Here is a 27,641-nt window from a genome sequence, read left to right on the forward strand (position 1 = left end):
CTGGCTAGGTGGGCCAGTGCTCTTTTACGTGTCAGTGTTCTGGACCACTGGATGGCAACAAGTAGGGAGATTGGAGAATTTGCTTACTTGTGTGTGAATTCCCCCTCTACTTGCTTGCCAGACAGTGGTCCGGTTCCTACATGGTCTTATCTGTCATCACTGGACTCCTTGTTGGGTTATGCTAGGGTTGTCTCTTGCAGTTATTGTTTTGTTGCTAGGATCTGTCTCTAGAGAGGATGTGGGAGGTACCTCCCAGTCCAGCCCTGAGCCAAGTCTTTCTTCAGAATAGCCCTCCTCCAGGGGAATGGGGTAAAGAGTCTGACGAACAAGTAAAAGGAAAATTCACAGGTAAGCAAATTCTCTGTTTTCCTTTGCATGCCAATAACTGTTTTAATATTCTGGTTTGTAAGCTAAGTGATATGAACAAATCAGTTTACTCATAGTTGGACATAATGGGGAATCCTAGTGTCTTCCAGATCACAAACAGAGGCTTTAGACTTGCTCCCCTTATGCATGAAATGAGGAAGGAAGGGGAGGACACCTGCTCCTCCTCATAATGCTAAACCATGGCTTACCATTACAGCTTGTGTTGTTGGGCTGTGTCCCGGTGTACTGTTCTTGTACTATCCTAATGAATTACACATCCATTTGGCTAATAATGCTAAAAAAGAATAGTTCTTGGACAAAGCTAAAGTAGATAGTTTGCAAAGGTGATGATACCAAGGAAACTTATTTGAGTTATGCTTTTTTTTTTCTTCAGCAGCTATTAAAGTTACTTTGCCTTCAGCTACACATGTTAAATCTAGGGTGTATACTTTTAAATAGGGCTCAAAGGAATTTTATATACAGTGAGTTAATAACTTGCAGTACATAAATTAGCACACTTTGTCTAGGGTATAGCTTAGTGTGATCCACATAATGGTTGAGACAGCACTAGGGCTGGGCAAGGGAGTACACCTTCTGGCAAGGCTGTAGCCTGTAAGCATTGCATTCAAGCACCTAGGAGAGGTGGTAGGGGGCTAGGTTGTGTGCATAGTTGGTAATGGGCAAACTCACAAATCCTAAATGTTTATTAGCTCATCCCACCCACCCCTAGTTATTTAGTGTCATGTGATCATAGATTTTCTGGTTTGTGAACACTTGCTACCCAAATGCTTGGTACCGAAATTTGCAATTCGCCCTGCAATTGTAAAAATATGAGTTGATACCAAAACAGGTGTCTGGCTTTGTCTGGCTTTTGATGTTTGTTTTAAACAAGCAACTCCAGACCAAGCAGGACTATTTGAAGGCCATAAGTGTACCTTTTCTGTGAAATGTATCTTAAAGAAATCATTAAATGTCAGATTTTTGTGAACTGCCCAGAATTTTTGTGAACCGCCCAGAGAGCTTCAGCTATTGGGCGGTATAGAAATGAAATGAATAAATAAATAAAATGATGTCTTCTCTTTTTAGAAAAGAAATAATTGAACAGCTGCTATCAAATATTTTTCATAAAGAGAAAAATGAATCTGCAATAGTCAGTGCAATTCAGATATTGTTGACCTTACTGGAAACAAGACGGCCAACGTAAGACAGTCTTTATCTTTCTACCCCAGTATTATCCTTGGTGGCATTTTGTCTTGCAGTTGTTATTTGTTAGTTATTCATCCCTCCATCCCAATATGGTTACAGGTGTGTACGCACACATAAAAGTTTCCGAATGAGTATATTTCTGATGTCTTTATTTGATCTTCTTGATTCCAGATAGCAAGAATTAATTTCAAATATTGTACTTATACAGTAATGGGCCTCCTGTTACCCAGCCTGGCACTGATTCATATGTGGCACAAGTCACTGTAGTGCTGTGTTTGTTTTTTTTCATAAGGCAGTAGAGTGTTGCCTTATGAAAAAAGAGACTACTTTGATAGTTACAGCTATCTAAGAGTGCTTTGATAGCTGTAACTTTGAGCAATATTTGGGAATAAGATTGTACTATTTGCATAAAGTAATGTCATGATTTAAATCCATGCAAATGGTGACTGCATACAATAATGAGTTTCATCTTTTGTACATAATTAGCCTTCCCATAGACATTCTTCAAATAATACTCATGCACACTTTTTCCAAGGGGATGCTCCTGAATGAGGTCATTAGTGAATGCATCACTGCAAAAAATAGAGATTATTTGTCATGTTGAGGGTGTTCATGTCAGTTGGAAAGCTTTAGTAAAGCTCTTACATAGTAAAAAAAGATTCTAGCTTCATTTGGCTGAAATGTTTGCTTTGGCTTGTAGAAAGAATAAGACTAAGTAATAGTTCGTATGGAGAGATGAACAACAGAGTGAACAACTGTGTCACCTTTAGGTGAAAGGTGAATTGGATCCTGAAATCCAGTGAGCTGACCATTTCTATGTTATGCTAACAAAAACAGATTGAATCTTATTTTAAGTAGCCTTGCTTGCTGTGTTCATGGAAAAACATTTTATTTTGTGTGTGTGTTTTAGATTTGAAGGTCACATAGAGATTTGCCCCCCAGGTATGAGCCACTCAACATATTCAGTCAACAAGAGTGTATTAGAAGCCATAAAAGTACGACTTGCATCCTTCCATGAACTGCTGTTGGAACCCCCCAAAGTAAGTAAAACACAAAGCCAGGGGTGGGCAGCCTTAAATTGGGGTGGGTGATGGCTGCAGCCAGGATTGTTTTTGCACAAGTTCGGTTGCTATGCCAACTGCATCTCTTCCTGGAGAAGATAGGCCTGGCATCAACTGAGGTTTCCAAACTTTCCTAAAGAGCCCTACATAGAAATGTATTGCAGTAATTCAACTTGATTTAGTCATGCATGGTTTAGTTATATCAAAGTACTGTAATACACTCTATGTAGGATTGTCCTTTGAAAAGTTGGTTGAAAACATATTAGCCAAAGTTACAATATCATGGTCAGTGGCGCTTTACACAGAGCAAGGGAATCACAGGGAAATACCTCAGAAATAACACGGAAACTCTGGGAGGGATTGTGTACATGTGTGCACTGATTGTGAGAAATAATTTTGCAAGAGATCTAGCCTTACAAACCGCAAAAGAAGAATACACAAAGGAGGGATGCTGCATAAGTGTGCCACTGGTGGATGTAGCTTCCATCTCCACTAGGATTTCATTAAGCACCAGAGAGAAACTATACCAGTGTTCCATCTGTGAGTAATGCTTCAGTCACAGATCAAATCTAATTGCACATAAAAGATCTCATGCAGCAGATAAGCCATATTGGTGCTCTTATTCTGAAAGAAGCTTCTCTCAAGAGTTCAGGTCTCATTAGTCATAAGAGACCCACACAGCTGTGAAGCCTTATCAGTGCTTTGAGTGTGGTAATCACATCTAACATCACTCTGATCTCATTAAACACAAGAGGATCCACAGAGGGGAGAAACCGTATAAATGCTCTATGTGCAGGAGAAACTTTACTCAACAATCAAGCCTTATGGACCATGAAAGATCTCTTACAAAGGAGAAGTCATAGAATGCTCTCAATACAGAAATAGCTTTTGTCAGCACTCTTATCTCATTAAACACAAAATGATCTGCACAAGAAATCACATAAATGCCCCCTGTGTGGGAAAAGCTTCAGTCAGAAATCAAAACTCTCAGTCCATGAAAAGTATCACATGGGGGAAGATTTCACAATGGGCAGATCTTCTGCTGGCCTGCAGTGCTCTGTGTGAAGTGATTGACACAGAGAAACCATTCAAATGTTCTACATGTGAGAGAAGCTTCCTTTTCTGATCAACCATTGTTTCACATGAAAGAACTCACACAGAAGAAAAGCTGTTTAAATGCTCAAATTGCAGGAAAATTTTTCTTTGGATTTCATGAAGCAGTGGAGAAGCCACACAAGAGAGAAACGATACCAACGATCCACATGTGGGAGAAGCTTCACTGACGCATCAAATTTTATTTTACATGGAAAATCCCACACCATTGTAGGACTTGTTTCTTTCAGAAACAAGATCTCATTAAACACCAGGAAATCTACACAGAAGAGAAACCTTACAAATGCTCCATGAGCAAAAAAAAAATTCTGTCAGGAGACTGACACTTCTTGTACATGAAAAATTCAATAGGAGATGGAGGCAGCGTAAGTGCTCTGATTCTGGAAGTGGCTTCTGCTGGAACTCAAGAGTTGCAATGCAACTATATCTGTTCAGATTTGTCAGCCGAATAGAACAAACTTATTAAGGCACAGGTGCAAAAGAGAAAACAACAGAGCAGCACTTGTTGTCACCTACAGTTCCCAGCGAAAACCTCTCAGATGTATCATTAATGATCTACAGCCTATCCTAGACAGTGACACTTCCTTCCCACAGGCCTTGGATGGTAGGCCTGTGCTTGCTTATAGACAGTCCCCCAACAGGCCACATAACAAGGATAGAAACATAGGAACTAGACCCTGCAGTAAACCCAGATGCCAGTTCTGTCCCCATATTTACTTTGTAAATACTATCATAGGATCTAATAATGTCACCCACAACATTCAGGGCTCATTCACTTGCTCATCTTCTAATGAGATATATGCCATCTTCTGTCAGCAATGCCCTTCTGCAGCGTATATAGGGCAAACAGGCCAGTCCCTATGGAAAAACAATGGACACAGATTGATAGCAGAAATGGCAATATTCCAAAACCAGTGGGAGAAGTCTTCAGCCTCCCAGGACACTCAGTCACTGACCTTAACGTGACAATTGTGGAGCAAAAAAACTTCAAAGTGAGATAAGTGTGAGTAGAGATTGAAGCTGAGGTTGATCGGTTCTATGAAGACTTACAACACCTTCTAGAACTAACACCAAAAAAAGATGTCCTCTTCATCATAGGGGATTGGAATGCTAAAGTAGGAAGTCAAGAAATCACCAGGATAACAGGCAAGCATGGCCTTGGTGTACAAAGTGAAGCAGGACAAAAGCTAATCGAGTTTTGCCAAGAGAACACGCTGATCATAGCACACACTCTTTTCCAGCAGCACAAGAGGCAACTCTACACATGGACATCACCAGATGGTCAATATCGAAATCAGATTGATTATGTCCTTTGCAGCCAAAGATGGAGAAGCTCTATACAGTCAGTAAAAACAAGACCTGGAGCTGACTGTGATCATGAGCTTCTTGTTGCAAAATTTCGGCTTAAACTGAAGAACATAGGGAAAACCTCTAAACCATTCAGGTATGACCTCAGTTATATCCCTGATGAATATACAGTGGAGGTGAGGAATAGATTTCAGGGATTAGACCTGATAGACAGAGTGCCTGAGGAACTATGGACGGAGGTCCGTAACATTGTTCAGGAGGCAGCAACTCAATCCATCCCAAAGAAAAAGAAATGCAAGAAAGCAAGGTGGCTGTCTGATGAGGCTTTACAAGTAGCTGAGGAAAGAAGGGAAGCAAAAAGCAAGGGAGAAAGGGGAAGATATATCTAACTGAATGCAGAGTTCCAGAGAATAACAAGGAGAGACAAGAAGGCCTTCTTAAATGAACAATGCAAAGAAATCGAGAAAAACAACAGAATGGGAAAGACTAGAGATCTTTTCAAGAAAATTGGAGGTCTCAAGGGAACGTTTTGTGCAAAGACGGGCATGATAAAGGACAAAGAAGGCAGGGACCTCACAGAAGCAGATGAGATTAAGAAGAGGTGGAAAGAATACACAGAAGAACTATACAGGAAAGGTCTTAATATACCTGATAGCCATGATAGTGTGGTCACTGAACTTGAGCCAGACATCCTAGAGGGTGAAGTCAAGTAGGCCTTAGGAAGCATTACTAACAACAGCTAGCGGAGATGACAGTCTTCCAGCTGAGCTATTTAAAATCCTAAAAGATGATGCTGTTAAAGTGCTGCACTCAATATGCCAACAAATTTGGAACACTCAACAGTGGCCACAAGACTGGAAAAGGTCAGTTGACATTCCAATTCCAAAGAAGGGCAACGCCAAAGAGTGTTCAAACTACCGCACAATTACGCTCATTTCACATGCTAGCAAGGTGATGCTCAAAATCCTACAAGCTAGGCTTCAGCAGTATGCGAACCGAGAACTACCGGAAGTACAAGCTGGGTTTCGAAGAGGCAGAGGAACTAGAGATCAAATCGCCAACATTCGCTGCATCATGGAGAAAGCAAGAGAATTCCAGAAAAACATCTATTTCTGCTTCATCGACTACGCTAAAGCCTTTGATTGTGTGGATCACAACAAACTCTGGCAAATTCTGAAAGAGATGGGGGTACCAGACCACCTTACCTGTCTCCTGAGAAACCTGTACGAGGGTCAAGAAGCAACAGTAAGAACCAGACATGGAACAACCGATTGGTTCAAAATTGGGAAAGGAGTATGACAAGGCTGCATATTGTCGCCCTGCTTATTTAACTTATATGCAGGGTACATCATGAGAAACGCTGGGTTGGATGACTCACCGGTCGGAATTAAGATTGTTGGGAGAATTATCAACAACCTCCGATATGCAATGATACCACCCTAATGGCCGAAAGCGAAGAGGATCTAAAGAGCCTCTTGTTGAGGGTGAAAGAGGAGAGTGCAAAAGCTGGTTTGAAACTCAACATTCACAAAACTAAGATCATGGCATCTGGCCCCATCACTTCGTGGCATATAGAAGGGGAAGAAATGGAAGCAGTGACAGATTTTACTTTCTTGGGCTCCAAGATCACCGCAGACAGTGACTGTAGCCATGAAATTAAAAGACGCTTGCTCCTTGGGAGGAAAGCTATGGCAAACCTAGACAGCAGGGTAAGAAGCAGAGACATCACCTTGCCGACAAAGGTCCATCTAATCAAAGCTATGGTTTTCCCAGTAGTAACATATGGCTGTGAGAGCTGGACTATAAGGAAGGCTGAGTGCCGAAGAATTGATGCTTTCGAACTGTGGTGCTGGAGAAGACTCTTACGAGTCCCCTGGACTGCAAAGAGATCATCAGTCAATCCTAAAGGAAATCAACCCTGAGTGCTCATTGGAAGGACAGATCCTGAAGCTGAAGCTGAAATATTTTGGCCACCTAATGCGAAGAGAAAACTCTCTGGAAAAGACCCTGATGCTGGGAAAGACTGAAGGCAAAAGGAGAAGGGGACGGCAGAGGATGAGATGGCTAGATAGCATCACTGATGCAATGAATTTGAACTTGAGCACACTCCGGGAGAGAGCGCAGGACAGGAAGGCCTGGCGTGCTATGGTCCATGGGGTCACGAAGAGTCGGACACGACTGAACAACAACAAGAGATATGAACCGGAAAAATTCGGGGGGGGGGGGGGGCAGACATTTTTTTCCAAGGAGCATTTTTTTCTTTAAAATGGGAAAAATTGAACAGCTTTGGATTATGAAATACTTCCTTTTAGAATTTAAGACAAAGTATTTATATACTGTTGCCAGCCTTTTCTTCCCCCAAAATGATTTCTAAAAACTATGTAATAAGAACACTTCTATAGAAAGACTAGAGATGTAAAATGTCTGGAAATAATGAAGCCATGGGGAAAAATATTTTTAATCCTCTCTGTAAGATTCCCAGCATAGTTAGTTCTTTCATTCCTTATTAAAATTATTGATCTAAAGTATATTTTACTGATAGACATTTATGCTCAGTCTCCCAACATGTGGGAAGAGTCACCATTGTGCATTCTTGACAGTAAATGTGCATTCTTGACAGCTTGGGTTTTGTTCTATGGAGTCCTGTGTTTCTGATGCTGTAGCAGTCGTTTAACGTAGTTCTTATCTATTCAGACAATAATTACAAATTTACTAACTGAGTTTACTTTTAAAAGTTTTAAAATATGATAATTTCATGAGCAAACTAAGTCATTCATAAAGTAACTTTAGGAACAGAAAGGCTGCTTTATGTTCCTAAAGCAGCCCTCCTGAACCTGGTGCCCTTTGGATGTTTTGGACTACAGTGCCCATCATTCCTGACCATTGTCCATGGTGCCTGGAGGGCACCAGATTGTGGAAGGCTGTCTTAAAGCAACAAAATGACATTAGATCTGTAAAGAGCGCTAAAAAAATAAGTATTGCTTATTTTTCCATTTTTCCAGAATTTCCCATTTTTCCAGGAAAAAAACCACAGGAAAAAAAAGTTTTTTCCCCATGGCTTCAAAATTTCCAGAAATTTTACATCTGCAAGTGTGAGAGACTGTTGAGTTAGGTTTCATGAACAGGTTCAATTCTATCAGTAGAGGCTTGAATCGGGATAAAGGAGTTTTATCACAGCAAATGTATTAATTGGCTTACCTAGTGCCAGGATGTTTATGTTAGCTGCAGAAACTGTTTTGTGAATGGTCACTTTTAATAATGTGATTGCCATTGTCAGTACTTTATTCTTCTGACCTCACTCTTTACAATTCTCCCACCATATGTACTTTATAGAAACCTGAAATGCTGTATCACTCCATGCATCTGATGAAGTGAGCTATAGTCCACAAAAGTTTATGCCAGAATAAATTTGTTAGTCTTTTAAAGTGCCACAAGACTGTTGTTTTTGCTAACAAAGGCTAACTTGGCTACCCTCTGGAAACTCATATAAATGTTCTGTGTGTGAGAGCTCTTATCAGCAGTCCTATCTTGTACATGAAAGGTCTCACAGGAGAGTAGCTGTTTAAGTGCTATTACGACTCTTTCCTCTCTCAGAAGGCAGCAGATGTCAATAAACATCGGAGAATCCTAGCCTGCTTTTAAGGACAATATCTGCTGTTTTGTTCTTGCTTTTATTTTCTGTTATGTTATTTTTCTTGTTAAACACTACTTTGCAATCCAACTAGGATGAAAGATGATATATATACATGCTTAAAAATAAATAATCAGAGTGGGCTTTTTAGACCATGTGAAGCTTCATTGGGTTTTGGTTAGTTTTGGGGCCCAATTCAGAGCACTGGCTATTCCCGTTTTACACCCTAAACAGCTTGGGACTAGGATGCTTAGATGAGGGCTCCCATAAGAGTCTGTCCATTCACATGATTGGGAGAGACTGCTTTGTGTCCCGTTCACCATCTGATGTGATTGGAGACAAGGGAGAGGGCTTTCTTCTGTTGTAATGCCCAGGCTGTGGAACTCTGTCCCAGGAAAGATTCTTCTGGTCGTCTTAATAGTGTTGATAAGTACAGTAAACACTTATTTGTTCCATCAGGCTTTTGGCCTGGGTGATGTGTGAACCCCCCCCACGGGGGGGGGGGGGTTAAGCGTTGCTGTTTTTAATCTGTAGCACTGTTTTTGTTTTTAACAGTGATATGATTTGTGGGATGTTAAATTTTTGGGATGTTAGCTGTCTATGGCATCTCAGAAATGATGGAAAGGCATGGATAAATATTTTTAAAAACTATTCCTTCCCTCTCCCAGGTCCCACAGGACCATGGATCTTGTGGACCCCGGGCAGGCGGAGTGTCCTCATTGTCTTAGCAACCAAGTTGCTGCTCTCCCCCATCCTCTTGTTGGGCCACCAGTGCAGGAGTGCTTCCATTGCCAAAGCAACTGAAGGCATGTCCCCCGCTATGTTGCATGACCCTAGTTCTGCTGCCTTCTGTTTCTTGACTGTCAGCGTGACTGGCTACACTGCTCCACCTTCCAGCTTTGGCAGTGGCACTTCGTAGAAGGTAAAGAGTGATGCCAGTATCCACTCCTTCAATGCTTCTGGAGGTGTTGGGGGAGGCAAAGCAACTTGAGTTATTTTTGCTGCTTTTTGGTTTCTCCAAAGCCCTGCACTAAGTTAAATGACCAAGAGGGGCTGAGTCTTCATCTTTGCTCAGGCCTTTTTTCACAAGAAGCACAGCTCTCTCAGAACTTGAGGGAGAGTTGTTCACCTTGGCAAACATTCCATAAAGCCTCTAATGTACCTGTGTAGCCTCAGTTTTCCAGCTCATGAAATAACAGAAAATTATCTCTAGAACTAAAATTTGTCTTTCCCTGATAGGTGTTTTGCTAAATGTTGCAGAATTGACTGTGATGATTACCTTGTGGATAAATAATGCTTTGGGGTCCTGAGTCCTATTTTAATATTTTACGCTGTTCTTCTTGTCTAGAAAAGTATTATGAAGACAACATGGGGTGTGTTGGATCCACCTGTAGGGAATACCAGATTAAATGTGATAAGGTTAATATCCAGCCTTCTGCAGACAAATACAAACAGCATAAACCTGGAACTTATAGAGCTCAATAGCATAGGAGTTATACTGGTAAGGACATAAATATTTGCAAGATTGACTTTCCTATCCTTCATAGAGTAACAAGATGACATTGTTCTTAACTTTTTTTATTCTGGTAATTGCTAGTTATGTCATGACATAGGTGAAAGATATCTCGCTTCTTTGAGTGATATAATGGAACATTAGCTATGGAGTTTCTATTTCTGTGTTGCCTTAACTTTCTTAGACAGCCAAGTGATGTTCTGTGGAACATCCATAATTGGATTTTGCAGCTTGAAAAAGCATGCAAACTGAAATGAAGCCATGAGAGGCAGTAAGCTTGCTCACAGCACTGTGGGAAGAGGTGGGGACATTGTATCTGTATCTCTTCCCCCCAGAGGGCAAAGAGTAGTGTTGAGTGGGGAGATATTTTGATCAGGAAAATGGGGTGGGGGAAGGCTTAAACCTTCATTGTTACGAGCAAAGTTGCGCTCCCATGTCTGTATTTTGATGTTGTGGGTTTCTTTACTGTTGGGAGGTGCAATCATGCATAATATCCTGCATAATATGTAGCTTGGCTCAAATAGCTTAATCTTTTGTTAAGGTCAGGTATAATTGTGGGAAATAGAGGTAGCAGGGTCTCCTGAGCTCAAATGACCCCAAAGGAAGCACTCTAGAGAAGCACACGTCTCCTGGAAAAAAGGGGGAATTACCTCATTAGTCGAGCACCATCTTAAACCAAGTTGAAGATGCATGCAAATTGTTTCATGTTGCATGGAATGAAATGGACTAACAGCTAAATTGGCACATAAAATCTGTGTTTGGGAGGGGAATTGAGGATAGCTTGTGTTTTCATGAGCAACTGCTTGTGCCTATGTAGGGAGGCTTACGTCACATTCAGAATCAAGTGGATATGATACACTCCAATATTCATGTGAGTAGTATAGTCCATGGCAGCTGCAGAAATCCCTGCTAAGAAAAGCTGCTGCATCTTCTATGCATAGGCTTCTCTGGGGTACTGCTTGCAGAAAGAGACTACTAGCGTAAGCTGGTATATGTGTATATCTGGGCCAATGCACAGTATTATTGTCTCTAGAGAGCCCAGGATCAAGGCTTAAATATTACTGTTGCTGCTTTTATGTGATTAATTATGGAAATTGTTTCCTGCATCTCATGAGGTGACAGGTGAGTGATAAACAGAATATGTCTAAGAGGGCTATTGCAAAATTTCTACAGTTCTTCAACAACTGAAGTGACAAGCAGAACTTGTGATAGTTGGGTGGTGTGTTTTTGCATGTGTGTGCTATTACACAAATGAACATTGTGGCTTGGATTTTGAGTTACCCATCAACAAACAGAAGGGACTCCGATCCATCAGAGGATCCTGCTGGCAGAAGGGGGAAGTGATTTTTCCTGATTTCCCTCTGCAAACACCAGTTCCACCTCCCACATTGTTCTGGGGGGGTCTCTCAGTACTGTTCTGGAACCAGTTTTCCAGGTTAGAAGGGAAAAATCTGGGAAAACCACCCTCCTGTTCCACTAGTGGGAACATTCCTGTGAGTGGAATTAGGATATCGGGGCAGTAACAAATGCTGCCCATCCGCAAGTGGGGCTCACCACTGCTTCTGTTCTGCGAATGGCCAGCCCTGCCGATTCTGCTGTGCAAGCAGTGCCTACCACTTGTGCAGTGGAGAGTTAGTGTTTCCGGGGGCAAGCCCCGAACTGAGGGGAAATGCTCATTTCTGGAATGGGGCAGGTTAGTGGAGCTCCCTTATGTGAGCTCCACGGACCTTCCCCATACCAGAAACTAATGTGGGCTGTGGAAGTGCTAAATCTTCGTTGCGCGAGCTGCTTGCATGACGGAATCAACAGGGCTGGCCACTTGTGGGCAGTCACCCTTGGATAGTGCCCTAGGCCTGTATGTTTAGCAGATAATATAGCTACTTCTGATTCCAGTTTCTTTTTACTCTACAGGACATGTTTTTTAAGTACACATGGAATAACTTCTTGCATACTCAAGTAGAAATTTGTATTGCATTGATCCTTGCAAGTCCTTTTGAAAGCACAGAAAATGGTACAATCTCAGATCAGGATTCCATCGGAGACAACCTTTTGCTGAAACATGTAAGTTGTTCTCTGGTTTCATTTGTATAATTTGTAGTACTTAGGATATAGCTGTGTTAGGCTTTCCACAATTAGAATAAAGGGAAGGCTACCAAGATGATGAAACAGATGCAGTGTTCGTATTATTCAAAGAGTTCTTACGCTTATTAGCTCCTTTCCACACTACTTTCATCCAGCAAAAATACTTCCCCTATTTTTTAACAGAAATCTTGTAGCCAAAAACGGAGTCGGTGTCAGTGCAATAAGTATACTTGCCGATCATTTCCAAGTTCTAACTAATACTTCTGGGTCCTTTTGCTTTACTGGATTAAATAGGTAACACTTCCGCTTTTACTCAGCCTACAGTTGGCCCATTCATAGGTTGTTGAAAATGATGTGCAAACCCGGAGCACTGGGTTGTTGAGGGGCTAACCAACCCAGCAGTTAAAGCATGATTAACCCATGGCCTATAGCATGCCTGCTCTCTCCTGCTTGTCCCAGACAGTCCATGGTTTGTTCAATCCATGGACTGTTATTATGTGCAAACTGGCCTATTGTTTTTTAAAAAGGTGTTGACAGGGAAGCAGTTGAGTAATGTGTGGTCACAATACTTGGAAGAAGAACTGCAAAATATAGATAATTTCAGTGTAATTATCTTTTTCAGATATAGAATATTGAGAGCTATAAGAATGGGGAAAAATAAACACAGTCTTTTGAAAATGTAGTGCTGGATTTGGGATTAGACTGCCTTCTAAGGAGGGAAGTGTGCTCAGATAATGCATCTGTTTAACCAATATTGATAGGGGCTGTACTTGGGATGTTGCATGTGCTTTCAATTCCTGTACTTTACATATGTAAAGCTGTACAGCCAGTTCTTAGCCTGCACTATCACCTTGCAAGCTTGCATAGCAAAATGCTTGTGCAAATCCGGTGGTGTTTGCGAGGGCAGAAGCACTGATAGTGCTTTCTCCTGGTTCTAGAGGGCCACTGTCTACAAATCTCCTAGGATTAAAAGCTGAAATGGAAATACGAGAAGCTCCCATATAAACATATACATGGGGATATGAGTAGGCAAAGCAAATCATTGGAATAGTCTTAAGTAATATGGAATACTGGAAACCTGATCTGAGTAATTATCAAGAAGATAGAGCATCCCATAAGAATCCTAGTTCTGTGGCCAGTAAAAAGCATTGCATTTGTGGTGGTGAAACAATTTTTACACGAATTAAATTCAGACTATAATGGCATATGTTAGTCTTTGTCCCAGCTCCATTTAAAAATATCCTGGGAACTGTTTCTTTTTTATATCTTGAATGTGTGATGGACATGGAGCTGGTTGCACATTAACAGTTTCTTCCTTGCTCTTTCTAAAATGTTTCTTGTTAGTGTCTTTAAGTATGTTAACTTTACTCGTTGTGAACCTTAGAGATGTACAGCTCTTGGTGCCAGAATCTTCTGAATATTTGGAAGCAGCTTCAGATGCAGAATTCACAACAGTGATAGCCTGTACACTTAGAATGTTAATACTGGAACTTCCTGTGAAGATGTTTTTATTTGTAGAATTGTGCAAGGAAGTGATATGATTCCCCATAGGCATGCATTTGTAAAATTAATTTCTATGGCTTGAGTGTAAGAGATGCATGACTGTAAACCTGGGCTTTCCTAGGGAACAGACAAGGGCACTGTATACTTAAATTTGTGTTGGAGGACCAGTACAGTAATCCACTGTATAGATGGGTGGCTAGCTAGTCACTGATCTGGTCATTTGTTCTGTGATTGAACAAACTGCTGCGTGTTATGAGGCATTTAATTTGTTGGGTTTCTCCTGCAAAAACTAAAGAAGCTTTTCTTTTATAGCTTTTCCTTAAGTGCCATTTAATAGAACGAATACTTGAAGCTTGGGAGATGAATGAGAAGAAACAGTGAGTAGTCAAAACTTTTGCCCCTCATGTGCAGTTAAGATGCTGTACAACATTTGGAAAGTAACATAGTAGTGGATTTAGTAGTAGGACAAATCAAAACAAAATGCTGTGTAACATAGAATTGGATTTAATTTAGGACAAATCAAAGCACTAACTGTAATTGACAGATTTTCATAAGGCCCAAATTCAGTACACTATTTTTGCCGGTGGGGAGTGGTCATGATCAGATCACAGGATTCTTAGTAGGAAGACATGAAACAAGTTCTCCTTATTTCTACTCCTGCATTGTTCACTGCTGCTCTTTGTGGTTGTGCAGGTTTGCACAAGCAATATAGATTGGCTTGCTGTCACAAATTTAAGTAGATTTATATGAAAAGAGCAAATTTATATTGGGGCGAAGTTTGCAAACTTATATATCAGCCTTCCCCAATCTGGCACCCTCTAGATGTATTTGACTACAACTGCCATCATCCCTGGCCAGCATGAGCAATAATGGTAAGGAGGTGATAGGAGTGGTAGTCCAAAACATCTGAAGGGCACCACATTGGGGAAGACTGGTATATATTGATCTAATGAAAAACACTTTGTGTGCAGAATAGGCAAATATAAGCTTATTTATCCTTAAAATCAAATTGGGGAACAGAGTTTGAAATATTTAATTGCCTACGGATGGATTGGTCCTGTTATGGAGGACCGAAAAACCAAACTGCTCTGCATTGCATAAATGAGCATCTGTTCAAGTTCCATGCCCAGCAACTCTATGCAAGTAACATATATTTTTTTACAAAATCAGCTGTCTGTTTAAATGATGAACTGTGTTCAACTCTTGCAGGGGTGAAGGAGGAAGGCGATATGGCTATATGGGTCACTTAACAAGAATAGCTAACTGTATCGTGCATAGTACTGATAAAGGGCCAAACTGTACACTAGTACAGCAGCTTATTAAAGGTAATATTTTAAAAAGAAACGAATAATGCCTTTACTTGATCTGCTTACTGATTCACACGTGTGGAGAATGAGAATATACGTATCTCCACCCTGCTCCCATGCCAATCTTTTACCTCCAGGTTTTCTCTGAACTTTATCTGCCAGCCTATTCGTTCCAGCCTGGCTCTGAAATCTGTTCCCACATTGCTTAGAGCTTCCTAAGAGTCATCAGCTGTGGCGTAAAACATCAGGGCCCGACATCTAAGCAAAAATCAGACTTTTCTACCTGACATTCTGCTTTGGTGCCATTAGCACCAGATTACTCATGCAGATGAGTTATTTTTGCACTCTGTCCCTACTGGTTTTTGTCCTTAAAATGTAATTTTGTATGCAACTTCTAGTAAAGGGTATGGCTGTGTGTGTATTCAAAAAAAATGTTTGGCTTTCAGGGTAAATTGATTTGTGTCAAGGAAATTTAAACTATGATTTAAATTGCTAAGAAAAAGACATTTCAAATCAAGTTTCCCCGCTTTGGAATAGATATACTTTCTGAACAAGCATGCATACTACTTGATTACTTTTAACAATCACATTTTGGTCTGCGATCAGAGTCTAAAACCTTGGAGAGCCTCTGGCAGTCAATGTCGACAGTATCGGGCTAGATGGTTTGACTCTGTATAAGGCAGCTTCCTATATTCCGTATACCAGGATATGCTTAGGATACTTCTAGAATTGAAATCTAAAAGTGCTTGTTAAGAAATGAAGTTGGACAAGAAGCATTTCTAGATTAATTTGAGCCTACAGGCAACAGTATTTCCAAAATAATCAAGAATATGCCGCCTTAACAATCAACAAGATTATTTGAAAAGGTCGTCACAGGAAATTAGTTGTTTAAATTGTGGCTTATTTTGGTTATAAAAGCTCTCTAGGAATAGATGCAATCCATAACTGAATCCAGACATAATGACAAACCATGGTTTGCCATTACAAACTGAGCAGTTTTGGACTCATGCACACCCTTCTTTTCCTGGTTTGCAGCAAATGAGGATAAAACTTTGATTTGGGATTCTGGTTTGAGGGCAAACTATGGCTTGCTGGAAATCAGGAACAGAAGCAGTTCTAATCTCCTGTCAGGTGTTGAGGGGGAGGGACTGCACAAGCCAGAGGCTGGAGATTGTTAGTAAGAGTAATGAGAAACCTTGGTTTATTGCAGGATTGGGTATTTGACCTGCCAGAAATTAAATCTTTAACATTATTAGAACAATACAGAAGATAATTAATTATTAACAGGTTTGATACTTATGCTGATTGCAAAGAAAGAGTAGATTAAAACAAATTGTGATGTGGTGTTTGTTACATGTTTATTCCACCCTTCTTCCAAGTTGCCCAAGGCAGTGTACATAGTCTGTGCCCCATCCCCATTTTATTCTCACAGCAATTCTCACAGTTAGGTTAGGCTAAGAGTGTGTGTCTGGCCCAGTGTCACCTGATGAGCTTTTGTGGCTAAGTTAAGATCTGAACTTGGGTTTTCTTGGTCCTAGTCTGATGTTCTGTCCACTAGGCAGTGGCTTTTGCCGTTCATGGCTGTAGCTGTTTTGGAGTTGTAGCAGGAAGATGGTGGTAGAAGCTAGCTATTATGCTGGATTTGTCCCCGACTGTTGCCTGGCTAGGGGGCAAGCTGCCTTCATTCCTGCCATTGCTAACAAATAACACTATGATGTAGTAAAAAAAAAAAAAAAAAGGGTAAGCTGCCATCTACATAGTGGCATTCTTGGAATATTTGGCTGGCATGCCGGCCTGAGTTTATTACGTCTGAATGACTTTGTTCTGTTTGAACAGATGAATTAATCAGTTGTTGAAGGCATCATGATGATACATTGAGGTTGCAGACATTTTGGGAAGAGGGAATAGAAACGTTAGCTTAGCTGCAGGATGAAACCCCAACCAAGTTTCCTTGCTGAAGTTAGTCTGACTTTTCGAAGCCTCATATATCCCTTTGGTATGTGGAGAGGAGCAAAGCAGCATATCCCAAATGTGAAGGTTCCATTTAATGTGCTTTGAGGAATGAGTGTATATGTTTTGTAATAATATTGGTAGCTTAAAGTGCCCAGAGTACAAAATAAGGTGCCTTAAGTGACAACATTTTTAGTATTAAATCTCTTTCTGACTTTCCAGAGCTTCCAGATGAAATCAGGGAGCGATGGGAGACTTTCTGCACAAGCTCCTTAGGCGAAACCAACAAAAGAAACACAGTGGATCTAGTAGGTTTCATAACATGTGTTTTACTGTTTTTTCATTGAAAAGCTCTCCATAGCAAAGAAAAAAGGAAATGCAAACAATAGTAGTGATAATATAATAATAAATAATGCATTCCTTTCCTTTCACTGATTTTACTTTAAAAAAACTGATAAACTTCATTTCATAGACACCCCCTTATATTAGTAACCCTTTTTCCAGTTTCTCTGAACCAAACTAAGTGAGTAAACTTCATCATAAGTAGTGTATTCCATACCCTATTCTGCCAATCATTTATCTGCAGGCCTTGTGCATTCTTCTATATATTTGCCACCCCAGTTTAATCTGTAATAATGAAGTTACCCACCGATCCTTGTTTTTCAGTATTTTCTTCTTCGTGGTCTCTGTGCATCACACATAAGGGCTCTGTGCCTGCATGGAGCCCCATTTGGGAAACCTCTATAGCTGAGGAATTCTGGTGGGAATGCTTCCCCACCATCCCAGTGTGCATGTCCCTAGTATGTTCCCACCTATTCCCTCAGTTCTCTTTTGACCACCAGTGTGAAAGCCTCGTTGGAAACTTCTCTCCATTTAGTAATCTAAAATTATGAACTGCTGAGGTTTTATTCGTTTGTCCATGGTCTGTTGTAGGGTTATGTGAGGCTTGTTTAACCTTCAAATAACAACCGCCAGACAGGTTTGCACAACTTGACAACCCCTGGTTGGGGGTTGCATATTCATAATGTAATTATCCAGACTCATTCCAGTCTGGATTTTGACCTGGTTATGGGACTGAATCACCCTTGGTCACCCTGATGGATGACCTTTATCAAAAGAGGGACAGGGGGAATGCAACCCTGCATTAATTCTGCATGATTTCTAATCAGCTTTTGATATCATCAACCATGGTATCCTCCTGGATCGACTCAATGGGATGGGCATTGGAGGCACTGAGTTTCAGTGGTTCCAATCTTACCTTCAGGGCCAATTTCAGACAGTAACATTGGGTGACCATTTCTTGGCCCCTTGGCAACTGAGCCAGTGTTGTTCAAATCTTGTCCCCAATATTGTTCATGTCTATATGAAGCCGCTGGGAGCAGTCATTAGGGGGATTTGGAGCCAAGAGCCTTCAGTATGCTGATAACAGACAGCTCTATCTCCCTGTGACATCTGAATCAGGTGAGGTTGTGCAAGTCCTGGATTAGTGCCTAGACTCAATAATGGGCTGGATGAGGGCCATTAAACTTAAGCTGAATCCTGGCAAGATGGAAGCTCTGTGGTGAGTGGCTCCCAAGTCCGGGAGGTAAGCTCATTGTCTGTTTTGAGGGTTGCAGTCCCTTTAAAAGATCAGATTTGTAGCCTGGGCATGCTCCTAGATCCATCACTGTTGCTGGAGTTCCAAGTGGCCCTGGCAGCTCAGAGTGCCTTTTACCAGATTCAGCTGGTTCACCAGGTATGGCCTCTGCTGAACAGGGACAGCTTGGCTGCAGTGGTACAGGCGCTAGTAACCTCAAGACTGGATTACTGCAATGCACTCTTGTGTGGGGCTGCTCCGGAACCTGGAGCTAGCGTAGAATGCAGCAGCTTGGGTGTTGTCAAGAGCTGCCCCTTTTTGGCATGCAACTCTTTTGCTGAGGGAATTGCATTGGCTACCTCTTCACTACTGGGCCAGGTTTAAGGTTTTGGTACTAGTGTACAAAACCCTAAACAACTTGGGATCAGGATAGCTGAAAGGGCGCCTTCTCCTTTATCAACTGGCCCGGTCATCAGAGGGCATGCTCCTGGTGGTTCCACATGGACCTGTGGCCTAATTGGAATCCACCCAGAGAAGAGCCTTCAGTGTAGTGGCCCCCTTTCTATGGAACTCCCTGCCTCTGGAGGTCAGGCAGGCACCAACACTGTTGTTTCCAGCGCCTCCTGAAAACATCTTTATTTCAGGAAGCCTTCCTTGACTGACCAGCCATGGTTTTTATCGGTGTTCTGTTTTTTAAAATATTATTTATTTATTTATTTTCATTTCTATACCGCCCAATAGCTGAAGCTCTCTATAATAGAATAACAATTTTTAATATGTAGTTTTATTTATCTTTTTTTGTTCACTGCTCTGGAATCTGTCTAGATGTGGAGTGGTATATACATGTTGTAAATAAATAAATAAAATAATGGTGGCCAGTACACACCGCAGCTCCTTGAGGGTAAATTAACTCATAATGGGCTGTTGTGTGGTGTGAACCAGATCAGTATATAGCCATCATTACTAGTAGCTATGGATACCTTTATCCTCTATGAATTTGTCTAATCCCTTTGTGACAAACTGGTATTTCTGCACCTCCAACCTTGTGAGGTGGAGCAGACTTTGTTAATGTTATAAGTACAATCCTTGGGCTTGGATGGTCTTTGCTCCCCTCCAGCACAGCCACAAAGAGGAGATGGGAAGCTTCCACTTCAGTTTTGGATTAACCACAGTTTTGCATTAGATCTGAACCTAAAAGCCATGGTTTGAAGCTGGCTTGTTTCCACTAACCATAATTAAGGCTAAAGGCAGTTTGTCTGGGTTTGAATGTCTTGACAAGCTGCAATCAGTCTAAAATGGAAGCAAACACTTCTGAAGTCCTTGTGGCCAAGTGAGAGGAGGAGGCAGATAGCATACAAGTCTTAGGCTTGCTGTGGCTTGTCCTCATCATGCCATGACAAACCATAGTTTGTCATTATGCACAAACTCAAACAACATATGACTCCCATTGGAATTGGTCTGTGTGTGTTGTTGTTTATTCAGTCAGTCACTTCCGACTCTTTGTGACTTCATGGACCAGCCCACGCCAGAGCTTCCTGTCGGCTGTTGCCACCCCCAGCTCCCCCAAGGTCAAGTCCGTCACCTCCAGAATATCATCCATCTTGCCCTTGGTCGGCCCCTCTTCCTTTTGCCTTCCACTTTCCCTAGCATCAGCATCTTCTCCAGGGTATCTTTTCTTCTCATTATGTGGCCAAAGTACTTCAGTTTTGCCTTTAATATCCTTCCCTCAAGTGAGCAGTCTGGCTTTATTTCCTGGAGTATGGACTGGTTGGATCTTCTTGCAGTCCAAGGCACTCTCAGAATGTTCCCCCAGCACCACAGTTCAAAAGCATCTATCTTCCTTCGCTCAGCCTTCCTTATGGTCCAGCTCTCATAGCCATAAGTTGCTTCGAGGAAAACCATTGCTTTAACTATGCGGACCTTTGTTGTCAGTGTGATGTCTCTGCTCTTCACTATTTTATCAAGATTTGTCATTGCTGTCCTCCCAAGAAGTAAACGTCTTCTGATTTCCTGGTTGCAGTCAGCATCTGCAGTAATCTTTGCGCCTAGAAAGACAAAGTCTGTCACTGCCTCCACGTTTTCTCCCTCTATTTGCCAGTTCTCAATCAAGCTGGTTGCCATAATCTTGATTTTTTTGAGGTTTAACTGCAACCCAGCTTTTGCACTTTCCTCTTTCACCTTCGTCATAAGGTTCCTCAGCTCCTCTTAACTTTCAGCCATCAAAGTGGTATCATCTGCATATCTGAGATTGTTAATGTTTCTTCCAGCGATTTTAACTCCAGCCTTGGCTTCGTCAAGCCCAGCATGTCGCATGATGTGTTCTGCGTACAGGTTGAATAGGTAGGGTGACAGTATACAACCCTGCCGTACTCCTTTCCCAATCTTAAACCAATCCATTGTTCCATGGTCTGTTCTTACTGTTGCTCCTTGGTCGTTATACAGATTCCTCAGGAGGCAGACAAGAGGACTTGGTATCCCCATACCACCAAGTACTTGCCACAAGTTGTTATGATCCACACAGTCAAAGGCTTTAGAATAGTCAATAAAACAGGAATAGATGTTTTTCTGAAACTCCCTGGCTTTCTCCATTATCCAGCAGATATTGGCCATTTGGTCTCTAGTTCCTCTGCCTTTTCTAAACCCAGCTTGTACATCTGGCAATTCTCGTTCCATGAATTGCTGGAGTCTACCTTGCAAGATCTTGAGCATTACCTTACTGGCATGTGAAATAAGTGCCACTGTTCGATAGTTTGAACATTCTTTGGTGCTTCCCTTTTTTTGGTATGGGGATATAAGTTGATCTTTTCCAATCTGTTGACCATTCTTGCTGGCATATGGCATGCATCACCTTGACAGCATCATCTTGCAAGATTTTAAACAGTTCAGCTGGGATACCGTCATCTCCTGCTGCCTTGTTATTAGCAATGCTTGTTAAGGCCCATTCAACCTCACTCTTCAGGATGTCTGGCTCTAGCTCACTGACCACACCGTCAAATTTATCCCTGATATTATTATCCGTCCTATACAGATCTTCCGTATATTCTTGCCACCTTTTCTTGATCTCTTCTGCTTCTGTTAGGTCCTTGCCATCTTTGTTTTTGATCATACCCATTTTTGCCTGGAATTTACCTCCGATGTTTCTAATTTTCTGGAAGAGGTCTCTTGTCCTTCCTATTCTGTTATCTTCTTCCGCTTCCGTGCATTGCTTGTTTAAAAATAATTCCTTATCTCTTCTGGCTAACCTCTGGAATTTTTCATTTAATTGGGCATATCTCCCCCTATCACTGTTGCCTTTTGCTTCCTTCTTTCTTGGGCTGCTTCCAGTGTCTCAACAGACAGCCATCTTGCCTTTTTGGTTTTCTTTTTCTTTGGGACGTTTTTTGTTGCCGCCTCCTGAACAATGTTGCTAACTTCCTAATGGCTATGAGAAAGAAAGAGCTCTTACTGCTTAGAAATTTCTTCCTCTCCATTGTTGGGAGGCCCACTCTAGATGGTGGGATCAAATTGTATTCTGTTTAAGTTAAACAATTTCCTGTAAAATAATTTATTGAACATTAAATAACTGCTTCACTTTCTACTTAGAGGTTGGTGTTTCATATATAATGCTTTCACAAATTGCTTACAAATTTCCCATCAAAGTGGGAATACAAATCTTCTCAATACAAATCTTATTTTGAAAGTCGCAATCTTAACAGAGGCAATATTTTGTGTTTACTGTACTTCAAGGCCAAAATCTGAAGAGCAAACTGCTTTCAAAAGTGAGGTGTCTTTCACAAAGCATACAGGATGAAATCTAGTTAGTCCTCTGCCAGTGGAAAGGTTCAGTCAGCAGAATGGGGGGGGGGGGGATTCCCCTCCCTCCATCTGCTCTGGTGGGTTAAGGGACCCTCTGGAGCCGATGGAAGGGCGGACATGGGAACCAGAGGAAGTTCCATTGCACAAGCAGAAGTCCACTCACACATTGGATGTAGCCCATCATATATGGTGAGCCTGTTCAAAAATCTCAGCTCTTGGGTGTGGCTAACATAGCTCTTTAGAGCTCAACAAATGAATTTCAACTGTAAAGCCTTGCAAACATCATAACCATCCCCGTTTACTGGCTTTTAAAAGATTTTAAAATTCTTACTATTACACTATTATTCTTCAGTAACACTTTAAAAAACAGGTTCCCGGAGTTAGATATACTGAGGTACTGTTAGTGGGTGGTTCGTCTGCCCAGCTAGGTGATATTCAACCTGTTCTGGAGGGGGTTGCACTCCCCCTAAAGAATCACGTTAGTAGTTTGAGGGTGCTCTTGGATCCAGAACTGTCACTTGAGGCACAGGTGAACTCAGTGGCATGGAGCGCTTTTTCTCAGCTTAGGCTGGTATACCAACTATGCCCTTATCTGGACAGAGATAGCCTAGCTACAATTATCCATGCTCTGATAACCTCTCATCTGGATTACTGCAATGCGTTATATGTGGGGCTGCCTTTGAAAACGGTCCGGAAACTTCAGCTGGTCCAAAATAGGGTAGCAAGATTGTTAACAGGGACTGGCCAACAGGCTCATATTATGCCAGTACTTTTCCAGTTGCACTGGCTGCCAGTCCATTTCCAGGCCCGATTCAAAGTGCTGGTATTAACATTCAATGGCTTGGGGCCAGGTTATCTGAAGGATTGCCTCCTCCCATATGTGTCTGCCCAGACCTTAAGATCATCTTCAGAGGCCCTTCTCCGTGAGCCCCTGCCAAAGGAAGTGAGGTGGGTGGCTACTAGTAGGAGGGTGTCTTCTGCTGTGGTACCCCAGCTGTGGAATGAGCTCCCTAGTGAGGTTCACCTAGCACTGACATTGTATTCTTTCCGGTGCCAGGTGAAGACGTTTTTATTTTCCAAGCAATTTTAGCATTTTAGCTCTTTAGACTTTTAGCTTTGCTGTTTTAAATCTGTATTTTAAATCCCTGCACTGCTGCTAGGTTTTATTCTGGTTGTATTCTGGTTGGATTGTTTACTATGCTTTTAATGTTTTATATATTTTGTATTGTTTTATTGTGTGCTCTTTGGTTTTCTTTTTTGTGAACTGCCCAGAGAGCTTCAGCTATTGGGCAGTATAGAAATGAAATAGATAAGATAGATGGATGGATGGATGTGGAGTTAATGGATTATTCTGCTTGAACATAATTTACTGGGCTAGGACATCGTATATTTGAAGCCCCTGTTCTAGAATTTCCTGTCCAGTCTTAACTTGCAAGAAAAATATTAAGCTCCCTGGGTAGCTCATTTCATTGATCAACTTCTCTTACAGTTGACCTGTGCTTCTCATGCTCCTCTGTAACTTAAAACTTTTGCTGCTTTTGCTATCCTTGTCAGATAACACTGAATAATTAACCCATTATTCCCCCCAGATCTTTTAGAATGTTGAAAAACAGCAGAAAATGTGTCAATCTTATCTTTTAAAATCTGAATGTACTAAGATCTGTGAGCCTGTCTTCATTATTTGCTATCTAGAACTCTTAATCTCCTTCAAATCATTCTTGACATTGTTCTTGAACTTGGTGCCCAGAGCTGAGCAAAGCCATTTGAATGAGGACCTACAAGTTCCAAGGCTTATTGGATCTTAGCATGTGATGATTCCATTTGATATCTGAAAACAATACTGGCTGTTTCAGTCACAAAACATTACTTGATGTTCATATGAAGTCAGTTTACCAGAAATAACAGCTTACCTTTTCTCAGATGTTGCTATCCACTTTCATCCATTTTTTACTTGGATATTTGTGGCTTGTTCTGTGCAAGCATATATTTGCCCTTGTGTTTCATTTTGTCAAACTCTGCAGTGTTTAGTGTTCTGTAGACCCATTTGTTAACAAAACTAAAGAATAAGCTTGCACTCCTGTGAACTTGGTGACTCCAAATTTAACTCCAAATATAATTGCATGGCTGCTTCACACAGCACTATGTATTCAGTGTATGGGTGTAATAAAAGCAACACATTGTCAAATATTATCCTTGTTATACCACTTTGTGCCAATAGCACAGTGCACATATTTTTCAAACACATGAAAACCCCCCACAGCACATACACTGTTGTTTTTATTCTGTGAGCTGTCCAGATAATTTGTTGTTATACAGCAGCTTGTAAATAATGCACATGCTTGTGCACGCAGGCAACATACACATAAATAAATCTATAGGTATATATCACATGTGATATTTGACCATTTGTGTGTTGTTGTTTTTTGTGATATTTGATCACTTGCTTTAAAACATGTGTACAGGGCTGTATGATATATATTACATACCCCAAACGTATGCAGTAACAGGTTGATAAAAAATAAGACATGGATGTTTGAGAGGAAAATACGTTTCCAGATGCATACATCTGCTAACCCCCCCCCTTAAACTGGTTTACTCTGTTGATCTATTTGTATTTCATTTCTACCACTTTGACATATTTCCCCTTGTTGCTCTTGTATTTATGCCTAAAATGCCTTCCCCAAACTAGTACACTGTGATGCCGCTGTTTATACTTTGCTCAAAAACGACTTCTTGGATTCGACCTTTAACTCTTACCGTGCTTTCTGCACTCCTCAAATTTGTACTAAGGGATCATACATTTTGCTCTATAATTCTTTCCTCCTCTTTCCTCCCCATCTGATTATTAAAGTTTCAAATAGCTAATAGGATCATATGACTGACTGTTCCTGTGGAGCTAGTGCACAGGTTGATGTGCTGATCAGGATTGCATTTACTATCCATGTAGCGCATATTCTGACCCTGCTACGGTATTACCATTTAAATCTTAAAATTCCTCTCGGCAATGCTTGAAGCAAAACATGATGTATATAATGTTTTATTTATTTGATTTGTACCCCGCCTTTCTACCAAGAAAATGGCATTCAAGGCACCTTGCAATCATAGGAACTATAAAGATTTCAAAAGATTAAAGCAATAATAAAAGAAATACATTAAAAACAATGAAAAACATAACAATAAAATTATAAACAGCACCCAGCCCAACAGAGCAGCTTACACACCATAACTTTGTGCTTAGAAGATTTGGATAATGTCTGGACAATACAAAGAAAGCTTTGGGCTTTTTCAGACTCTGTGCTGAAATAGTGAAGAGATCAATATAAATACAATAGTACAACTGCCTTTAAGTAGGAGTTCCATTTTTTATTGTGTCTTTTGTTTTGTTTTTTCTTCACTTGCATTTTCCTGGTTACAATTTTAACATTGTTCGCATTCAGCCAAAAGTGAGGGCTTTTGCAGCAATAATTTAATGAGGTTGTAAACACGTAAACACTACTAAGCTTTTTGAACTTGTTTCTTTGTTTCATGGCTTGCTTTATTATACCTGCTAAGTTATCATGATCTTTCCTCCGAGGAATTGTTTGTAGCAATGTGACGGTCATACTGTGAACTAATTTAGAGAGCTAATTTTCTAAAGTTGGGTTTGGATTGTGTTTGCAACACTATTTGCTACACTGAAATAAACTGCAGACTAGTCGAGCATGCCTTCAAACTTCAGCAGTGGCCAATATCTTGTACTTCAGGGAAAAGTTAATTAATCTTGCATTGTTATTGTGTGGTGCTGCATAACTGCAACTGATAAGGTGTTGCTAAGAGGCTCCTTTTGTTTAGTGTATACTTTTTTTTAAAAAAAGAGAGGTAATAATACTTCATTAACTCTTTCCAAGTGGTGATTTTAGACATGGGAGTGATTTTGGAGAGCATTCCAGTATTACAAAAATGTATTGCCAGAAATGTATTGAGAGGTTGCAATATTTGCATTACAGTGGATAACTGCTGCACTGTATAATAACATTATTTTTAAAATGGCATTATCTTGTATTATAAGCAATACATGTTGGGTTTTATACATGTCTCCTTAAAACCAGCAGTGGGTGTACTCAGTGTGGTATAGTTGTGTTAGTCTTGCTTTGCTACAAGGAATTTAAAAGTTTCTACCCTTTATATGAGGGCAGAATTTTATGGAAGTACTCTTTTTCCTACGCTAATTCCTTAACTTTTTATCTCTAGGTTACTACCTGTCATATTCATTCATCCAGTGATGATGAAATTGATTTTAAAGAAACGGGTTTCTCACAGGATTCCTCTTTGCAGCAAGTGAGTTAAACTCTGGGCTGTTTGCAGTTGTATGCATTAATACCTTGATTGAAAAGAGCTGCTTGTGAGATTTGCTTTAGGATCTTGCAACTTTTCAAGGGTAGCATATTTAAAAAGAGAAACCAATTTGAGGGCATATCCTGAAAGGTATGTTATCTATTTGGGAATGTATGATCACAAGTTCCAAGGTAATTTTGGTCTCTGATTTGATTAGAATATTTCAGTTCTCTATTGACACTTGTCAGTTCCACTTTCTGAGGGACATAGAAATTTGAAAATAGATGTTTTTATTACTGCATTCCATGTTTTGTTCCAGTTGGCTGCCTTAGAAAAATAATTGGGTAGTTACTTTCTTTCACAAATGTGTGAGTACCCTCGTGCTGGAAGTATTTGGGGGGTATTTCTCTAACAGTCTCGGTGAAGTGAATTCTGTACAGCCTGTTCCTACTTGCTTTCAGGGATGACTTTCATTTTACAATGGAATTAAAAGAAGTCTGTGGTCCATCTTATCCATGAGGGAAAGCAGACTCAAATGTTCACACAGTCATGTGAAGTCCTGACCATTTAGAAATGGTGTTTATGGCAGTTGTACGAATACAGGCATATATGACTAGTTCTTTAGGTGCGACTTGTTCCAGCAGAGTTGGTCCATCCCTAATGGAATGATTGAATCACCTTATAATTTTGGTGGGCAATCTCTGGCACTTTAAAAAATCCCCTGAAAATGTACTTAACTGTTGGAGAAAATGCAGTCTTAGTTTGGCTGCAATTCTAGAATATGGCTCTTCTCCTTCTCTCACCCCTCCCCTCCAGTCTTACTTTGTTTGTGGATTTCTTAACCCATGGCCATCGGAACTGTCTTCATATATACAATGGTATTTTGCCAAATCTGAATATAGCTGTTATTCCAGGA

The 27,641-nt window shown here is 40.8% G+C and overlaps 1 protein-coding gene across 50 annotated transcripts in view; it reads left to right on the plus strand.

Annotated features, from left to right (window-relative positions):
- Positions 1–27,641, plus strand: part of PPP6R3 (protein phosphatase 6 regulatory subunit 3) — a 106,540-nt gene that overhangs the window by 42,062 nt on the left and 36,837 nt on the right. For all 50 annotated transcript variants that reach the window (XR_014792285.1, XR_014792280.1, XR_014792247.1 and 47 more), the window contains 8 exons: positions 1,453–1,566; positions 2,483–2,612; positions 10,034–10,186; positions 12,110–12,259; positions 14,096–14,160; positions 14,993–15,108; positions 17,263–17,348; positions 26,642–26,728. Coding sequence is in view for 47 of the 50 variants with exons in the window: in XM_084857789.1 (XP_084713915.1) it covers positions 1,453–1,566; positions 2,483–2,612; positions 10,034–10,186; positions 12,110–12,259; positions 14,096–14,160; positions 14,993–15,108; positions 17,263–17,348; positions 26,642–26,728 (901 nt within the window). In the remaining 3 variants the exon portion in view is untranslated. The remainder of the gene's footprint in view (positions 1–1,452; positions 1,567–2,482; positions 2,613–10,033; positions 10,187–12,109; positions 12,260–14,095; positions 14,161–14,992; positions 15,109–17,262; positions 17,349–26,641; positions 26,729–27,641) is intronic.

Source organism: Heloderma suspectum, chromosome 1, assembly GCF_057233095.1.
Source record: "Heloderma suspectum isolate Gila_16-S chromosome 1, 16-S_ref, whole genome shotgun sequence".
Classification (NCBI taxonomy): domain Eukaryota; kingdom Metazoa; phylum Chordata; class Lepidosauria; order Squamata; family Helodermatidae; genus Heloderma; species Heloderma suspectum.